The sequence below is a fragment of the Plecotus auritus genome (assembly GCF_963455305.1).
Source record: "Plecotus auritus genome assembly, chromosome: X".
Classification (NCBI taxonomy): domain Eukaryota; kingdom Metazoa; phylum Chordata; class Mammalia; order Chiroptera; family Vespertilionidae; genus Plecotus; species Plecotus auritus.
In genome coordinates this window covers 137,322,329-137,342,889 of record NC_137784.1, presented here as the reverse complement: position 1 = coordinate 137,342,889, position 20,561 = coordinate 137,322,329, and the positions used below count along the sequence as shown (strand labels likewise).

The following is a 20,561-nucleotide window of genomic DNA, read 5'->3' as shown; positions in this document are numbered from 1 at the left end:
GAGAGAGAGAGAGAGAGAGAGAGAGAGAGCGAGCCTCAACTAATACACTTGAGAAGGAACAAGCCTGTTGTTGAAGTAAAACTCTATGATGACATGATGTATGTCAATAAAGAGGGGGCAGTGTGTTCACAGGAGTACAGACAAAAGGGTCACAAAACAGGATTTTCATAAATAATTAACTGGCAGTTATCAAAGGCTGTGGTAGGCAGAATTCTAAAACTGGTCTCCGGATATTTCCCAGCATAATCCCAGGACTGTGAACAAGAGGAGTTATCACTTGCACATGTGTGTTAGCTTATGTGGCTAAAGGGATTTTGTAGATATAATTCAGGTTACTAGACTGTGGGCCTTAAAACAGGGAGATTATCCTGGATTATCCAAAGAGCCTAATCTAAGAAGGAGCCATTTAAGAGCAGACAGTCCTCGCTGTCTAGCAGCAGCAGCAGAAGCGAGGGAACTTGGAAGCACAGGAAGAACTCGGCACCACACTGCTTCCTTGAAGATGGAGGGAGCCACATGACGGGAAACACAGGCAGCCTCTGGAATCTGAGAGCAGCCCCCCCCGCCCCACCCACAAGGATGTGGGGCCTGTCCTGCCACCACAGGAGTTGCACCTGCTAACCACCTCAGTGAGCTGGGAGGCAGCTTCCCCCGAGCCTCCAGGTAAGACCCCACCAAGCTGACACCTTGATTTCAGCCTCAGGAGACGCTACAGAGAACTCACGTGATCCATGCCCCACCTCTGGCCCATGGAAACTGTGAAATAATAAATGTGTTGATTTAAGCCGCCAAATGTGTGGCAATTTGCTATGCAGCAACACAAAGCTAACATTTACGTTATCGGTGTATTGGATCTGTGGTGGTGAAGGCAATTCTCTGTGTTCAACAACCTACTGGACAGGAGGAGGAATAATTTCTGGCCCAGCATAACCACGTGTGGCTCTGAGGTGCAAATTAAAGTAGGAACTGTGAAGGGCACAGTGCAGAGAGTTCTGAATGGTGTGCAGTGAAGACTAACGGCAATATGGGGCAAGATCAAGGCTTGAAGTGGGACAGCAGCAAAAAGGCCGCTTTCTGGGAAGGCGGTGCCATGCTCAGTCAGGGTGAAGTCTGGATGCTGGAGCTGCCCATTCTGTCCCTGACCTTTAGATAAGAGGACTTTCAGTTCCAAGGTTCTCTGTGGAGCAGCGGCAGGCAAACACAGTCAGGGAACTTGCAGGTAGTGGCTCTGAATTACATTGAAATAAATCGTTATGCAAAGGGTCTGATGTCATAGACATTCTTTGAGGCTTTAGAGTCAGACAGACTGGCTCCAATACCCTATATCCTAGCTGAGTTCGGCAGAGAAAGAGGGGGGGGGGGAGAGGGAGGAAAAAAGAGAGAGAGAGAGAGAGAGAGAATAAAACACCTCCTTGATACACAAATTTGACAAATCTTTGCAGACCACTGGGGTTAAGATCCACCTGCTGAATTTCAGCACGTAGACAGCTGGATCAGCTTGAATGACCCTCTAACCCCAGAGCCTGCTACAGTGCCTGGAACAGGGAGCATTTCTCACTACATCCCAGCCCCCTATATTCAGTAGCTTCCAGTGCCCATGCATTGCTGACTTCCTGGCTTCATGATGAGTGTAGGCCTTTCTAATAATCTCTCAATTGTCTGAAATGTCCTCACACTGGGAGAACTTTGGAAATTCCTCTAGTCTTTGCAAATACGGAGTGATGGTGCAAAAAATCATTTAAAAATTGATGAATACAAGACTGGAAATTCCATTAACTGTTTTGGTGAAAATCATAACTACTCAGGAATATGAGATCAAGTCTGTGAGCCGCAAACAATAGAATTTTCAGGGATAGCCACGCATGTGCAGAGTCACAAGGACTCGGTGCCTCTGATCTGACTCCTGCTCCTATTGCCTCTATTCTCTCTTCCTCCAATTCTGTGTCTCCTCTTCCACGTTCCTCTCTTGCCGGCAAAGGTACCCTGTGGAGACTTGTAATTCATGAATTACATTCCACCCTTTTGTTAGCTTTCCTATGAGATACTTGAAGACTAGAAATACGTTGTGCTTGCTGTCTGCACGTCCTGTGTGAAGGCCACTGCAGAAAACATGGTGGGTGTTGCTGAAGGTCTGTTGAGTTCATTTATTTCATATGGAATCATGGACAGCAAACCACCCTGGCGGCAGTACAGTCCGTTTTCCACGGAGGCACTATATGTGTGGCTTCTCCATGTCGGGTGCCATGAAAACCCTCCTGGACGCTAGGTGCTGGAGGGCTGGAAATCTGGTCCATTTGTCCAGGTGCTTCTACATCACACAATACTCAGCACACAATATGGCTTAAAGCAACTACTCCCAGGACTTAGTCATGCATATGCCTTTTGTTACCTGACACCCCAACTCTAATGTTATTATAAACCCAACTAGAGGCCCAGCACGCTATTGAAATCACGCGAGGAGGCGCCCCGCCTCCCGCCAAGAGAGAGGCACCCCGCAGGGGGCTGGAACCCGTGCCTGACCCGCGTAGTGCTGGCCGCCACATAGTGTCCACTGGGGTGAGGGCAGGTGCTCCTGTGTGCTGTGTCTCCACTCTGGCCCGCCCCCAGCCCCAGCCTCCCCGCAACCGCTGGGGCTGGGGACTGCACGCAGTCCCCTCCTGCCCATCTGTGCCCACGGCTCCTTCTGGATCCTGATGCAGCCTCCTCCTGAGCGGTCGTGATGCCTGGCTAATTAGCATATTCCCTGTTTTTAGATAGATATTTTATGTAAGGGAAAAGAATTGTTTCTTGTGACTAAAGCTCTAAAAAGAGAATAATGATATAGTAAATGAATGCAATTTTTAAATTTACATTGATATTGTCAAAAGCATGATTTTTTCTATTTTTTTAATGTGGGGTATGTTGATCCATACATGCAATAATTGTGACAGTTCTTCTAAATCCCATCTCTGCAACTTCCTGGCTGTGTGACCAGGACCAAGTTACCTGTCCCCCTGAGCCTTCATTTCCTCCTCTGTGAAACTGGAAAAGTGCGACGCGGAGGGCCGCCATAAGGATTTTATGAAAATTATCGGTGAGATATGTAAATCCCTGAAACATGGTAGACTCTCATAGATTTTTTTTCCTCATCTCATCCAATGTTGCAGTTCAAGAATCAAACAAAACCAAACAAACAGGATTCCTTTATAAGTAACTGCACCATCAGAAAGTTTGCCCCAAGCAACAAGGCAAGAATACTACCTGAACCCATTTCTGACACCAAACATCACTGTACGTGCCTGGCTGTCTTACTCTAAGGAGCCTGTGGAATTTGTGCAACAGTGTGGAACCCTGAGAAACCTGTTTTGCCTCTGAGGGAGAGGGTCTCATGGTGCCTGGGCCTGTGGGTGCACCGTGTCTTGATAAGTAAGCTATGTCCCCTCCTAGGCTGGGTTCATATCTCTTGGAAGGGAAGGGCATCCTGCCAAGAACAGGGAAACGAGCTGTGCAGCAAAGGACCCTCCTCGGGATCCACACTCATCACGGGCACAAACAGGATGTAAATAGCAATGACTGCAGCATTCACAAGGACTCTGCGTAGTCACCGTCCATGTGGCCACAGAAATCAGGGTGGAATACACCAACCTTTGTCCAAAGGGGCTGGGGAGACCTCTGGGATGAAGAGCTTCTAAACTGCTAGGAGATGGGATGACAATGTCAGACAGCTGTATCTGTGAACAAAAGAAAGGGAATGGTAGGACAGGACTGCTGGGGGCAAGCTATGGGGGTCTGGCCACTCTCAGGCCTTGCAGAGTGCTAGCCTCCAGGAGCCCGAGTTTCCACCTCATGTGGCTGCCTACAACCTGTCAGATCCTGGGCAGTTTAGACAATGTCATTGATCTCAACATTCTCCCCCATAAAAATGGAAATAGTTTCTTTGAGGGTGTTTATTAGGATTACATGAAAGAAGATGGTGAAGTGCCCAGAGCAGGTACCCATCATTACGTGTATTATTACTTAACATTAATCTCAACCTATATTTCAATTACTTCATTCTACTGTTTGGCTTTCATTGTGTTTAATTATGTAAATGTACTTTATTCACAATGATGCTTCCATTTACACAACATACAATAAAATATTAGATGTAAACACCAGTATAGCACATGTCCTGCACAGATTAAAATGGTGATGAATGAGTGAGACCGGGAACCACCACCCTAAGTCATGCTGTGTAGGAAGAACTGTGCTCACTTTATGATGGCTTTACAACTATACTGAGAACTGCACCATCAGAAAGTTCGCCCGAATCAACAAGGCAAGGATACTTCCTCTGAGATGGAGGAAGCAGGTGTGGGTGAGGAGCATTCCAGGCAGATGGATTAGCGACAGCAAAGGTCCTGCGGAGGGATCTGCAGACAGTGGATCAGATTCTGGCTCTGAAATATGTCCCTGCTGACCTGGCAGGTGTCCTCCTTGGGTTGGAGCTTCGTCCTGTCCACGGAGAGGTGGCAGGTTCAACTCCCTGTCAGGGCGTATACCCAGGTTGCAGGTTTGATCCCTGATCAGAATGCATACAGGAGGTAACCGATCAATGTTTCTCTCTCACATACATGTTTCTCTCTCTCTCTCTCTCTCTCTCTCTCTCTCTCTCTCTCTCCTTTCTAAAATCAGTAAAAAACATATCCTCAGGTGAGCATTTAATAGACCTCCCAGCTGACTAGCAGAGTTTGCATGGCAGCTGGCACACGCATGGTGCTAACACAGAGGGCACCTACAGGAAACACTAGTTTGGAAGCAGAAATGTTTTCTCTATTACTGTCACTTCCCCATCCCACAAATATTCAGCAGTGCCTGTCCAGTTGTATCAGAAAGTGTCCTGGAAGGGGGTTGACAGAGACCAAGAAACAAGGCCCTTGTCCTCAAGGCTGTCGCAATGCAGTGGGGGAGACAGACACTCTTCCTCACGTCAACAGATATTGTCCGGCTGACTCCAGTGTGTGCTCAGCAAAGTTCTGGGCTGCTTGAGATATACCAGTGAACAAGGGACAATGATCCCTAAGATCAGGGAGCTTGTATTCAGGCCGGGGCCATGGGGGAGGCGAGAGATAAGCAACCCACATAACAAAGAAGTAAAGAACATAGTCAGCTAGCTGGTGAGTGGCATGCCAAACGGACAATTTAGGCCAAGGTAAAGGGGATGAGGAACATGGGGGTGGGGTGGGGGTGGGGGAGGATGCCTGCACTTAGCAATATAAAATATGGTGGCCTGGGCAGGCCTCGGAGAGCAGGTGAGGGCTAAGGCAGGCAGGCCTCGGAGAGCAGGAGAGGGCTAAGCCAGGCCTTTATGGAGGGAGCTCGGTACTCAGGCTGATGTGAGTGAGGAGCATTCCAGGCAGATGGATTAGCTAGAGCAAAGATGCTGCAGAGGGAGCCAGGCTGACAAGATCCAGACCTGTAGGGGTCCAGGTGACTTGGGGATGAGTGGCTGAAGGGGACAATCATACCGATAAAGTCCAAGAGGAAACAGGGCCCAGGTCTTGCAGGCCTTGAAGAGTGTGTGAGGATTCACACTTGACTCTGATGCAGGACCCAAGAAGCACCAGGCAGGGTTTCGGTGCCAAATTAGAAATCTACAGAGGGCACAGCATCGGGGGAAAGAGGACATCACAATCAGGGAACCTGAGGGAGTGAACGAGGAATCGGCATGTGCTGCCTCTTTGAGAGAGTGGGCTAGACATCCTCCATCATCTGGAATAAACATCCCTCCATCTTTGTGTCCACACCATTGAATGCACTTCGGTGCCGTCCTATCTAATAAACAGGGAATGTGCAAATTGACCGTCACACCGTCACAAAGATGGATGCGCCCACAGCAGAGGCATAGTTCCCGTAACTAGCCTTAAAGAGCAATCAGCAGGGACCTGAGGCTGTGTGGCGCTGGGCCGGGGCAGGGGACCTGAGACTGTGCCCACCCCCCCCCCCGCCGCCCTGCTCAGTGGGGCTTGACAGAGGACCTCAAGCCGCGCCCTCCGCCCCTGGTGCCAGGCCGCTGGAACTCAGGCAACGCCCCCTGCCCAGCGGGGCTTGACGGGGGACTTCAAGTTGCGCCCCCCCACCCTGGTTGGGCCAGGGACCTGAGACTGAGCCACCCGCTTGGTGGGACTAGACGGGGGTTCTCAGACCGCGTCCCCCACCCGGTGGGGCTTAAAGGGGGACCTCACAGCATGACCCCCTCTCAGAGTTGCTTGACGGGGGAATTCAGGCCGTGCCCCTCGCGCGGCAGAGCTTGACGGGGTACCTCAGGCTGCGTCCCCTCCCCAGTGGGGCTTGATGGGGGACCTCAAGGTGTGCCCCCCCTCACCCGGGCCCAGGCTGGGGGACCTCTGGCCACGCCCACCCGCCCTAGCGCCAGTCTGGGGGACCTCGGGCCATGCCCCCGGCCCAGCAGGGCTTGATGGGGGACCTCAAGGTGCGCCCCCCTGCCCCGGTGCCAGGCCGGGGACCTTAGGCCGTGCCCCCCACCCAGGCACCAGGCCAGGGGAGGTATATTTCATTTGATCGCGTTGTCTTTGACAAGTCTTTCCTGAGCAACCTAGTATGACCCACTATGAAGGCACTTCTGTGGTTCAGGAGAAACACTGTACAAAAAGAAGCAAAGAATCTGGGGAAATACGGAGAGGGATTTGAAAGACTCACCCTGCCAAACCTCCCCAAGTGAAACGATATGTACAGAGCTACCTATAGTCACTCTTCCTTCCCTTTAAATCTCTCAGTTACAATAACAACAGTCCTCTGTGATCCATGTGGCCTCTGTCATGCCCTGTCACTCTGTCAATACCCCACGACAATGCTTCCAATGACACTGTCACTGTCCAATCTGCCTGCTCCTTCCTAACTCAGAAAAAAAATGCAGGAATACGCATCCCAACCTTGTTGGTCTCGGAGCAGATCCTCTTACCTTTAGACCATGACATGAAGCGATGCTCTGCTGGGAGCCTGCACATCCTGGGAGGAAATAATGGGAGAGGAGGAAGCTGTACCAAGGCCATGACATGCGTGTGCACCTCAGCAGCTCGGAACAGGTGGGAAATATGTCCTAGTGAGTGTTTTGGAGTCAGGCAAACCAAGGTGACCATCTCTGCTCCATCACTTACTGCCTTACTTACTTAACCCATCTCAGCCTGTTTCGTAATCTGCTTAAGGGGGATCTTGACACTCATTTTCCAAGTTTGTGGGTAAATATATATTTAGTGCATAAAATAATGCAGACCGTCAATAAATTACAATCAGTGCTGGGAGTCATGGCAAAATAGATTATCTTCTTTTTTTGTATCGCTTTTTCCATTTCATGCTCACTGGGGGAACTGAACTTGGAGTTGTTAAGTAACATCTCAAGATGACACACATAATTGCTGAGAGAGACAGGCATTTGGGTGTTCTTTATACTATATTGTGCAAGAGAAGAACATCCACATGGGAAAATAACTTTCTTTGAACTCAGTGACTCTGAACAAATGAACACCTTACCCAAGTACTCAACTCTGAATGTCATCAAAGAATGTCACAAAAAAACATAGCTCTCGATGAAAATAATCCTTTTGACAAAACCCGGTGATACTGTGACTGCACCGGCTAGAGAGGCATGAAGACGCATTGAAGTGCAAACTCTAAGCCATCTCTTCTATGAAATGCAAATAATAACTGCCTCCTTAAGATTCAATTGCCTGTCAGTTTAAAAGGACACAGTGCTCAACACAGGGCCTGGCACATAGACTATTCACAGCAAAGATTGCCTGTCTTAGCCTCATCCCTTCTGCTTTGGACTCCAGGGAAAGTCCGATGTCAACCTCTTCAAGCAGAGGTGAAATTTCTACTCTAAAAATGTTCCCTCTCCTTATTTCTGTGGGATATAGATGGGTGGCAGTGAATAGTCGTACCAGCTAGCTTTGGATGTATAACACACCAGCCCCGCCCCCATTTAGTGACTTGAAACAACAGCCAATTCTTGCCCTCACAATTCTGCGGCTCAACAATGGTAGCTGGGCTCAGCGGAGTGCTCCTTCTGCTGTTCTCTCTCAGAAGGCCTCCTCATGCACCTGTGCTCAGGGCCCTGTCCGCTAAGTGGCTCTGCTGGGGTGGCTCATGCTCTAGGATGGTCTCGCTCACATTTCTGGCATTTGGTTCAGGCAGCTGGGTGAAGGGCATGCACGGGCCACGGGTCTCTCGTCACCCGCCTAGGCCTAGCTTTTCCATATTTTTGTCATCTTGTTGGCGGAGTGCAAGCACTTGTTAATTCTCAGCTCGCTTCACATTTGCCATTGTCCCCTGCACAAAGGGAGTTCCATCTCCCATGCCAAGGACGATGTGGGAGGGGACGCAGGCACGCAGGCACAAATCGCAGTTCTTATTGTAACAGGTTACTATTATGGCGGTTCATCGAATGACCTTGAGTGTCACTGGAGAAACACTAACCTGTGGACAAACCAGAAGGTTTGGTAGAAGGCTAGTCTCTCAGAAATGATTTTAACCCCTCTTTAGAAAAAGTCACAACTATCTTCCCTGTTGTTCTAATGGGCGAGTGGTAAAGGTGGTTTATGAAATTCTGGGGACAAAAAACTAATTTCAAATTTTCCTGGGCCTTGTACGAAACCTGTAAGCTGTGGCTCCATTTATCCAGTAACCTCCTATGTATGTCTTTGCCAGGAGGAATCCAGCCCGCCCCTCTTTCCATATTATAATGCTGCTATTCCTCTCCCTTCCAATAGGCATACCCCCGCAGAGGCATATTGCAGGGGCATATTCGGATGTAAAAGTAACAGAATAAACTAGAAAACGGCCCCTCTGGTGAGACAACAGATAGGACCTGGCATTGCGAAGTAGACCTGTGATGTGGCTGGGGCCTGGTCGGACCACTCCTCCGCCCAGACATCAGCGCTGTATCCCGCCTTAGCTACAGGTCCCTCAGATTTATTCAAATCATCGCTCAAAGCTGAGTACACGTTTATCATTTCCTACTACAATGTCCTAACCCTATTTTTAGGATCCCATGGTAAAATCTATTTTGGGGTGGTTGATATTGCTACTGTGAATGTCATTTCCCCATTCTAACTTTATAAATGTTTTTATTGATTTATAGAGAAAGAGAAGGGAGAGGGAGATATGCATCAATCCAATCAGCTGCCTCCTGCAAGCCTCCTTCCCGGGATTGAGCCTGCAACCCTGGCATATGCCCTGTCTGGGAACTGAACTGGCAAATTTTCACTGCAGGGGGTGATGCCCAACCCCATGAGCCACACCGGCCAGGGTTCCCCATCCCAAATTTACATGATTATTGCCGGCATACATGAAAGATCTTGGTATGATAAATATTACTATTTCATTCTACCATTTAAAGGGATTTATATATATACCATTTCTTGGGTGTTTTCCCAGAACATATCCATATCACCTGCAAATAATGACAATTTTGCCTTCTTAACCAAAACGATAGTCTTTTCTTCTCTTTACAATCTCATTACACTGGAAAGAACACTAAAACAACATTAATGGTCTTGGTGATGAGGAGGTATCTTTGCCTAGATCCTGATTGTAATAGCTGTTTTTCTAGTGGTTTAACATCACGTGTGTACTTGTGAGCATGGACACACTGAGGGAGACAGCCTGCTAAAACCTACTTTCCTCATTTGTTTTTAATCATGGGTGTTTCATTCCTACATATGTTCCTGATCACCTGTCGATCACTAAAACATGGTCAGTACCAGTTGTGTCTTTGTTGGTTCAAGTCATTCTCTTTATGCCTCCATTTAATCATTGTCTTCATGTACGACCCATACCTTTGTATCACATTATGCTCTAGATATTGCCAATGTGTGTTGCAATGAACAGGATCACTTTATGAGCTGTTCTGGGTATCAATGGGGTGGCGCAGACCCTGGGAAGCTGAACTAACTTGTAGTTTAAACATTGGACTGTATGTTTCATAACTACTTTCCATTTACATCTCAGTCAATTTCCGCTGGAATAAGGAATGATTTCATTGGAGGAGTGAGGTGTGGAGGAACTTACCTGCCCGGTGCCAGCAGTGTCTGTGGGTGAGGGGGAGACAGAGATGCACCAAGTTGCAATATGGCAAAGGTTGAGGGACATCAGAGGCCTTCTCCATAAGGCTCCTGCTACTCCTAGAGTAGGAAAACAATACAGAAACTAAGCAGGTGAGGGAAAGCTTTCGGTGGTTGAATTTTTGGCTGGGGCTGGGGCCGCTGCTGGGCCTAGAGGATGGGATGAGCATCCAGAGAGCTGCCAGAGCACCAAGTGGCCTTGCTGCGGTCCCATGCCAGGAGGCTTCTAAAAATCACAATGTAGACTATGAAGGGGTTCCCTTAGGCCTGTTTTCCACACCCCCCCCCCCAGCACTGACCAAGGAGAGAGAGAGAGAGAGAGAGAGAAGGGGGGAGGGTGTGGAGGGCGGAGCTCCTTGGGGTGTCATAAACACTATGTGGGGTGGTCCCCCAGCTGTTGGGGGGACATGAGGCAAATGCAAGTAGGCGAGGGGCTTACTGATGAAGACACCCAGGAACAGGGGAGACGTTGAAGAAAAGCGTCCAGTTACGGGCTGTGCCAAGATGCCTGGCAGCGGGAAGAACCTGTTAAAGAAATAAGACTGCATGCCATGACTCAGCAAAGATTAGGTAAGACTCTGATGCAAGAAGGCCAGGATCATTCTGACAAAGCCCGGCCTGGGTATCAGTGAGCAGGTACCGTTCCTGATGGGCGACGAGGAAGATGCACTTGACTCTACTGCGTGGAGGACGGCTGCCTGTGTGTTTCCTGAAGCTGGTGGGCGGTGCGGAGAAGCGCAGCCAGCGCCAGCCCCAGTCCCAATGCGGTGCACGCAACCCCGCGTGAAGGAGATTCCCAGCCAGAGAGGGGCGGGGCGCCTGCGCACTGGGCCCCAGGCGCCGCGCTGCGGGAGTCGCGAGACCCCCGCTCCCGCCCCTCGCCCTCCAGCGGGAACGCGCACGTGGGAAGGGACGCGGGCGCGGGCGCGCACGCGGACGCGCACGCGAAGCCGCCTCACCCCCCTCTACCCTGCGGGGCGGCGCGGAGGGGGCGACGCGCGCGGGAGCCGCCGGGGGGCTGCGTGCGGAGCGGCGGCGCCGGGTCCACGCAGGCGTGTGCGCTCGGACCCCGGCGCGGAGGGCGGACTGACTGACGTCCGCGCGGCCGCCCCCGCCCCACGCGCCCCGCCCCCGCCTCCTGGGCTCTAAGGCTCCGGGCTCGGGGCTGCGGCGCTCTCCTCCCACCCCGCGCAGCCAGCGGCCCATTCTCTCCGCAGCGGCTGAGCCGGCGGCCACGCGACCCCAGCGGCGACGAGCGGAGCGGGCAACCTGGAGGATGAAGTGCAAGCCGAACCAGACGCGCACGTACGACCCCGAGGGCTTCAAGAAGAGGGCGGCGTGCCTGTGCTTCCGCAGCGAGCGCGAGGACGAGGTGCTGCTGGTGAGCAGCAGCCGCTACCCGGACCGCTGGATCGTGCCGGGCGGGGGCATGGAGCCCGAGGAGGAGCCGAGCGGCGCGGCCGTGCGAGAGGTGTATGAGGAGGCGGGCGTCAAGGGGAAGTTGGGCCGGCTCCTGGGCGTCTTCGAGCAGAACCAGGACCCCAAGCACAGGACCTACGTGTACGTCCTGACCGTCACCGAGGTTCTGGAGGACTGGGAAGACTCGGTGAGCATTGGCAGGAAGCGAGAGTGGTTCAAAATCGAAGATGCCATCAAGGTCCTCCAGTGCCACAAGCCCGTGCATGCCGAGTACCTGCAGAAACTAAAGCTGGGCGGTCCCCCCACCAATGGAAACTCCGTGCCCGGGAGCGACCCCTAGTATGTACCGCTCCTGCGCAGACCCCCTGCTTCCCGCCCGCCCGCCCGCCCGCCCACAGCACCCAGTGCCCGCGCACCCCCAGTGCCCGTGCGGGCTCCCCGGGGGAGGGGGCGCCTTTTGTTTCCTTGGCAGACTCTCAATCTCGCTTGCAAACTGTCTCACTTGCCAGGCGCTGTCGGTGGACAAGTTGCCCGTTTTTCAGAAGCTTGGAGAATCGCTTCTTGCCGTGTAACCTAGTTCACGTGGGCGCTTCTGAAAGGTGCCTTAGCTGCTCGCCCAGCCCTTGGGTGGTGTGTGTGAGAGAGCGCGCGTGTGTGCACTGTGGGCACCAGGCTTGTGGTTTTGTAGCAAAGGCGTTTACAGTCTGTTCACCTTGGTTGTCTGGCATCTCATTCGTTTTCTTTCCTCGGTTGTTTCCTCATGCGCAGTGTTAGCCCCTGTCAGCAAGACCTGCTGCAGTGGGAACTGGTTTAAATGAGCAGTTTTGAATTAAAAGATATTTAAGAAATTTGACTTCTTGTGCTCTTGCCGTACTCGACAATAACTTTATCTTCAGAAATAAAGTGATCTAATTTGCCCTTTTCAGAAATTTCTTTCTTCATGTGGACATAGTTTGATTTGCAAAAATTGTTCACAACTGCAAAGTTTTGACCGCTTACTGGAAGTGGCCATTCCCCGTGCGGCCCGAATGTAGTTTAACAAAATATCACTTAGCACATCCATGTACCTTATCGGGGAAACTATTCATAGAGGATGTGGAGCATGCTCCACTTCCAGCCCCCACTGCCCCGTCTGGGTACCCTCAGAACAGCCATGGTTTTCTCAACATAAACTGGCTTTTGAAAGAAAGTTGTTGCACATATTTGAATTTAGCAGCGGTCCAGGTAAACTTCCCGACTATGGGTAACCACAGGAATGGGAGCTGGTGATGACACCCAGCTGAGTGAGGTACCTTTCTTGATTCAGCTGTTGCAGACTTTCAGAGTGGAGGGACACCTGAGCAATCTGTCTTAAATGTTTAGAACAAACATGTTGTGTCTGTGACACGCAATCTATATAGGGTGCTGAATGAAAAACTCTCACATTTGCCTGGATGCTTGCTTGTCATCCGGACTCCCAGCTGAGAGACCTGGGTCTCTCCTGAACCACCTTTATTCCCCTAGGCATGTCTCCTGATAAGCTGTTAATACTGAGGTTAGCAGATCTTAAATGTGTGTGGGCAAACAGTACTCTGAGAAGTGGAAAAGTGAAGTAAAACATGATGGTTTCATGAGGGAGAGTTGGATGTGGTAGAAACTACATTGGGGCTTTGAAGTCAGACAGACCTAGGGTTGAAAACTGCCTGCATCTAAAATGCTGCCACAAATACCTGGCAGATTTAATTTATCCATGGCGTTCTTAGAGATAATAATGCAAAATCGCATGTTTTGACTTCTATGCTATGTGTTTGTCAAATTTAAAAATACAGTGTTGATGTTTATCAACACTTAAGAGTTGTTAGCCTGTATTTGCTGTATTTTATTCAGAAATATTTGGATTGCCAAAATACCTTCAATTTGTGCAATGTGTAAAACTCCCAAGGTTTTCTTTTCTAAATCACAACAGAATATTTTACAGTTATCACACTGTAAGTTAAGTTTTCAAATTCACATGGGCAGTTCTTGGTATACGTGCTTCTGGAGTTCAGTCTAAAAAGGTTACATGAAAAATAAAAGCAAAAAGCCCTTCATTTTGAAAGAGAAATCCAAAACTTCAAACTAAAACAGTTGACAGGGACGGTAGCAAATGGAATGGTCTCTATAGCCTCCATTCTCCATGAGTTTAGTACACAGTTGGGGTTTTCTGCTTACAGAGTCATTACATAGCAGCCATGCATTACTTATGTTGTGATTGCACTAAAAATGTGCAGATGAATCTTTCAGCTTATACCCCTCCCAGAAAATAGTACATTGATCAAAGATAATTAATATTTTCAGACATGAGGTAGAAATTTGTTTTCAGCATGTTTTTTTAAAGGCTATTTTTTTTCCCAGCTGTACAAGTGCCTATTCTTATCTTTAAAATAAGTTTTAAGAAGACATGTTGGAGTAAATTTTCATTTGAGATCATTGTAAAGATTTTAACAGTTTTATATTTAGAAACATCAAACATTGGGGCAGGGGGTGAAGGAGCAGGAACAAGCAGCTTGTAAAGTACCAGCAACATTAGAGGCACCTTCTGGGACAGAAACTTGGAAAGGCTCTGAAGCTAGAGCTGCACCTCTCACTTCCGGTTCCGTTGAGCCCAATTGTAAGAAAAAGCAATTCCTCCATCAATAGTCGCTTACTGAGAAAAGGGAGGTGAAAGTGTGTTTGTAGAGACCACGGGACTAACAGCTGGCCAGAGTTTTCTTTTTCAGGGCTCCTTTTTTGGAAGCACCAAACAAAACAGGAAGTATTTTCAGCATCATTCTAGTATTGTAATCATCTTTCTGAATGTCTGTTGGCCTGTTAGACTGTGAACTCGGAGGACTAGGACCCAGCCTGATTCCTGCCCGTATCCTCAGCAGCTAGAACTGTGGCTAAAATTTGGAGACATTTGTCATTGATCCAGAGATTGGAAATGTCTACTACTAGGATATTCTTGATTTCTTAGCTTCATATGTTAGCTGAGACAACCTGTTACTCCCTCGGGCTCTCATCTGGCCTCACAGCAGAACTGCATTGGATAATTCACTGATGGCTTTTCCAATAAAAAAGTGGTTAATGAACCATAGTAGACCACCAATAAACATTTGCTGACTAGAGGAATTGACGAAGCAATAAAACTATTAATGAGACTTTTTTTTCCAGATTTACTTTGAAAGAATCAAGAATGTGAACCCAGTGGTGAGTGGAATTGTGAAGCACAGGTGAGCTCTTTCATCAAGAACACAGCTCATTCTATGCTTTTGGACAGTTCTTCCCTGTTTATTACAATGACAATTCTCCAGGTTGTTTCATTGCCACTGTATCTGTACAGACTTCTAATTTGGCACTTACGGCCTTTTTTGTGCTTTTATTATTATGTGTCTGTATTTCCCACAGGCTTATATGACCTTGAGTGCAAGGACCTTGTTTCCTTGGTCTTTTTATATATCTAGCATACAAGACATCACTTGAAATATGGTAGATATCACTGAAGATTTGGCTAACTAATATTTTGTAATGGCACTGAGTGGTAAAGCATTCACCTTCTAATTGGGTGTTAGTACAATAAATGCTCTCTAACATACATGTGGCTTTTGTACATCAGGTGTCAAGTGCTTCAAGGCATCTGTGAGATACCAGAAAGCAAAAATTCTTACTCATATCTATGTCATCTGAGACATGTGCCTCCTGATGGTAGTACATTATACCACCTATGAAACATATTTGCCAAAATTTTGGACTTAAATGTAACTGTGCCTCTAGATATAAATCCTAATCTGTAGAAAATACAGGGAACAGAGAAACATACACCGGAGAGATGATAGCAGAATCCAGACTGTAGGAAATTCTATAGGACAGATGTTTCTTCAGTAAATGAATGACCTGGATGAAAGAAAGAAATGGGAGGATGAACCTATAGATTAAAAGAGATTTGGGATGTTTCCAAATCTTAACTATTGTAAAATGTGAGACATGTGAACCAGTTGTAATATATGGATATTTTGGGGCCCTGATTTGACCAAACTGTAAAATACATTTATAAGACAGTCCGGATAATTTGAAAATTGATTTGATATTTGATATTGGGATAAATGGTGGTGTGGTTATGTTGAAAACAAACGAGATTTTATCTTTTATAGATACATTCTCAAACATTTACAGTTGGTATGTTGTCTGGAATTTGCTGCAAAATAATAAGTCTGGATGTTAAATGCATTGAAGATATTGATGAAACAAGTTTGACCTTTACTTGATAATTGTTGAAGTTGGGTGATGGTTAAATGATGGTTCATTATATGTTTCTCTCTACTTTTGTATGTTTAACAGTTTCCATAATAAAAAGGTGAATTTAAAAAGTTATCAGTATTCTTATTAAAGCTAATATATAAGACACAGGCGGGGGGGGGAGAAAAAGAGGAAAATTTTTTAGATTGTTTAGAAAATGTTGGCTCTGGAGTGCCACTTCTGGCCCAAAAGGTCAAATGCTGAAAAAGAGAGGGGCAACATACCCTGGAGTGGCTAGTATTTCCCTTGCTACAGACCAGTTTTAGGAGATGTTTTTTTCCCCCTCTAATTTGGCTTGTTAAGATAGGAAGAGTTAAATTCTTAAATTCTTATTTATACCTATTAGAGAATAGGAATAGATTCTCATGTTCTGTTAAGCAGGATTTTTGACAACAGTCCAGTTCATATAAAATGTGAAAATTCAAAGACGTGGGGTCTCCAGGGAGCAAGTTATGGAATTTTACACAAACCCACAAATGCCCTTTTTGAATAGTTCTTTTAGGAAAATAGTGGCTCCAGACTTGTTAGTTGCACATTTATTAACTTTAAAGTTATATATGAAGGTAGGTATATATAAAACAGGAAAGTAAGTAGTCAACATTTCTTACTGCACTGAACCATTTTCTGTTTCATACCATACCTATTTCTTCAGTTTTGAACTGTGCTTAGAATTCTGTAAAGGCCAAAACCTTCTAGAACAGAGTCAGTGGAACTGCTGAAATCAACAGTTACGGGGACTATCCTAACATTTTACATGGGTCAAGAAGAAGCAGGTACAAAGTGAGAATAACATCGGAGGCCCCTTCCAGGGAAGATGAAGATGCCCATTCCACTCCTGCTTTCTAAGTGGGTCCCAATCCAAAGAGCAAGAAGTTCCTGGAAAAGGGAAGATGAAAGGTTTACCTCCGAGCCCTTTACTACCTTCAGCTTGACAGAACTTTCACTTCCAAGGTTCCCTTGTTAGGAGGAACAGAAAATTTTTCGTTAATCTTTCCCTTGAAGTTGTTTTTTAGCTTGAGTTTACAATAAGTTTAGCAGATTTTTTTTTTAACTTGGAGGCAAACAAAGCCAGGTGAACAGAACTGTAGGTGGTGGCTCTAAGTTAAAACAAATAGTGCTTTGGACTCCAACAGGCCGTGGTTCAAAATTGGCTTGACCATTGACTAGCTGTGTGGTCTCTGCTAAGTTACTTCACTTCTCCAATCTTCAATTTTGTCCCCTGTAAAATGGGGATAATCATAGCCCCTACCTTTGTTAACAACACTGCTTTTGAGAAGCACTTCTTGATCTAGGGCCGTGGTCGGCAAACTGCGGCTCGCGAGCCACATGCGGCTCTTTGGCCCCTTGAGTGTGGCTCTTCCACAAAATACCACGGCCTGGGTGAGTCTATTTTGAAGAAGTGACGTTAGAAGAAGTTTATGTTTAAAAAATTTGGCTCTCAAAAGAAATTTCAATCGTTGTACTGTTGATATTTGGCTCTGTTGACTAATGAGTTTGCCGACCACTTCCTAGGGTAAGATATACTCTTGTGTTGCCAGGTGTCCCACTGCTTTATTTCATAGTTCTTATAAAAATTATGCTTACTAGCCTGAATGTCTCTACCTTCTAAACTCTGAGTTTCTGTGGCTTAGAGACCCAGACTAGCACAGAGCCTGGAACTTGGTACCCCACAGGTACTCATAATGTGTATTATTATATAAAAGATTGTCATACCTTTTACTTGTCAAAATACATCTCCATTATTTTACCAGGTGTTTGTGTACTCTAAAATGTGAAGAAATTAGATACCATAAGACCATGGTCTGTACTCAAATTTCTTTTTATTGGGAAGAATATTTTGTCTATAAATTATGTTTCCATTTTTTTTTCAAAAACTTCCAGTGCCAATTATGCCTAACTTCTTAACTTCATAAAGTACTGTAAAATATTTCCTCAGGTACTGAACTGGCCCCACAGCTGCATTTGATAATTCACTGAAGGCTTTCCAAATACAAATGATTTAAAGATATGGTAAGCTCTCAGTACCTATTCAGTTTAATAACTGTTGAATAAATACAAGTATGCTAAATATTTTATTTTATGGGTAAAAAACATAGATAGCAATCAGGATTATATGGTAACAAATTCACACAAAGAAGATAAGACAAGGCCAAGACCTGAGTGATTCGACTGGTAAAGACACAATGAACTACTTCTAGATTTAGACAGTTTATTACTTATACTAGAGGCCCGGTGCATGAAATTCATGCACTGGGGGGGTCCCTCAGCCCAGCCTGCACCCTCTCCAATCTGGAACTCCTCAGGGGATGTCCGACTGCCGGTTTAGGCCCGATCCCTAAACTGGCAGTTGGACATCCCTCTCACAATCCGTAACTGCTGGCTCCTAACTGCTCGCCTGCCTGCCTGCCTGATTGCCCCTAACCGCTTCTGCCTGCCAGCCTGATCACCCCCTAACCACTCCCCTGCCGGCCTGATTAACACCTAACTGCTCCCCGGCTGGCCCGATCACCCCCAACTGCCCTCCCCTGCTGGCCTGATGGCCCCCAACTGCCCTCCCCTGCTGGCCTGGTCACCCCCAACTGCCCTCCCCTGCTGGCCTGATCTCACCCCCAACTGCCCTTCCCTGCCAACTGATTGCCCCTAACTGCCTCTGCCTGCCTGATCACCCCTAACTGCCCTCCCCTGCTGGCCTGATTTCGCCCCCAACTGCCCTCCCCTGCAGGCCTGATCTCACCCCCAACTGCCCTCCTCTGACAACCAATTTGATTCTGATTGGTCGGTTTCTATGCCAGTCAACATCAAAAGCTCCGCCTCCTAGGCAGCCATTGGCTCCTCACACTTCACCCAGATTTGGTTCTGATTGGTCAGTTTCTATGTCAGTCACTGTCTCTGGGCCTATCAACAGGGCCTGATCAGAAAGGCAGGGCTAATCAGCAGCGGGGGTGGAGGCCTGGAGAGAAATGGAGGTGTGGCTGCTGGCCAGGCCAGGAGAGAAAGAGAGGCAAGTGGTGATCAACAGCTGCCACAGAGACTATGGATCAGACCCTGCTTCTCTTTCAGGCCTCTCTCTGGGCCTGATTCGCAGCCCCCTCAGCAGTCAGTGCTAGGTCACCATGGCAACCCAGCGCTGACTGCAGGACTGACTTCCAGTTGGTTGAGCCTCCGGTCATGATGGACCCAGGGTTTTTATATATTAGGATACACAGTACAAAGAAGAATGAGCCAAAGGTGCCAGCTTCCCAGGGTCTTATCCCACATATCCTAAAAGACAACATAGAAACAAAAGGGTCTTTATAACTGAAACACAAGTTTTGGGATACTGCATTACTGAGGAGCCAAATCTTGAATGCAGTTGAGTGCTTTTATATGCTACAGCTCTATTTGTGGGTGGGAGGCTCAGTACAGAAAGCCCCATCAGAAACTGGTAGGTTATAAGAAACTGTCTCATGACAACCTCCCAGGGGTGATAAGGCGGTGTGTGGGAGATGGCCTTATAGCAGCTCCTTACAGCCTTCCATCTTCTCACATTCTGGGAAGTCACAAGACATTTAAACCAAGACAGTTTAACTGCAGTTCCAGCCTATATGGATACCAGCAAGGGTGCCAGGCCATCATAGAGGAGCCATTTCCCTACAACTCCACTTTCCTTTTACACACCCAGCTAGGAATTCTTTCTATGAACACAGGCTACAGGTTGTGGCCACTCTGAAGATACACAATGGGCCCCATAAAAAATTTGGTTCAGATCTTAAGACTGATGCCACTTACACACCAAGAGGATATTCAAAGATTTATTACTTACATAACAAGGCTTTATGGGGAGAGCAGGACAGACTTCCAAAGCTGGTTTAAAAATTCCTGAGAGAACAAGAAAAGGAAACTGGCTTGGATTTTTATTGTGGTTAAAGGGTGGGGCTAAAGTGAGGGTTCCAATGCACAGTCAGGGGCTTGCATGGTTTGAAAACTCCCTTTGGCACCAAAGGAGAGAGCACCCAGGGATTTTATTAGCTTGCCCAGATGTAGAGCCAAAGGGGAAGAGTGAGCAGTGAGGCTTAAAAGCTGTCAGCAGTCAAACATCAAAAAGAAAATTGGAGACAGACTCTTTATTACAATTCATCCCTGGTGTTTGATGGCTAAAATGTACAATATTTCTTTAATTGAATTGGAACAGGTTTAATAAGCCATTAAGGTACACTGTGAGGTCTGTAGCCTGAAGTCTGTAAGGAAGGTGAAAGTTCCATCAAATGCCTTGCCCAGTATTGTGTATTCTGAGAAGTTGATTGCCTTAGTCACAATGTCTGGAATTCTGAAGGGGATAAGAACTGTCTTGATGAAGCCTTGTATTGTAGCTTGAGTATATGTAGAGGCATGTGTGACATTGATTTTTATTTTCTTATTTGTGAGGCAAGAGCTTCCCAGACTCTACCCAAAAATGGACAGTCTTGGATACGGAATTTATGTTGCTGCCATTGGACAAACAAGATAACCAGCCCATTGGCAAGGGCCTAGGAGGGTCTAAAATTTGCAGAGGGTGCCAGGGAATCGAGTGCTAAGATGACTGACTGCCTGGAGTTTGGACAATTGTGCCTTGAGTTCATTACTTTATCTGAGACATACTGGTTAAGGGATGAAAAGCAGCAATACTCATGATTATGGCAATGTATTAAAAAAGCATACAAACTCCCGTTGATACCCACTCAGTTGATCCCAAGAGGGTACCTAGGTAGCCACGAGGTGACCTATTCCAGC

General features: G+C 47.3%; 1 protein-coding gene across 3 annotated transcripts; it reads left to right on the top strand.

The window, feature by feature from the left end:
• Window positions 1–242: 242 nt before the first annotated feature.
• NUDT10 (nudix hydrolase 10) lies at window positions 243–15,885 on the top strand. 3 transcript variants are annotated; one of them, XM_080651942.1, is made up of 3 exons: window positions 243–663; window positions 11,318–11,858; window positions 12,029–12,443. In XM_080651942.1, coding segments are annotated over exons 2-3 (483 nt in total). In that variant the 5' UTR covers window positions 243–663; window positions 11,318–11,376; the 3' UTR covers window positions 12,030–12,443. The 3 variants fall into 3 exon arrangements, with proteins under 3 accessions (XP_080508068.1, XP_080508066.1, XP_080508067.1); XM_080651940.1 differs by lacking the exon at window positions 243–663 and adding an exon at window positions 10,497–10,670; XM_080651941.1 differs by lacking the exons at window positions 243–663; window positions 12,029–12,443 and adding an exon at window positions 14,691–15,885 and having other exon boundaries at window positions 11,104–11,858.
• Window positions 15,886–20,561: the final 4,676 nt, after the last annotated feature.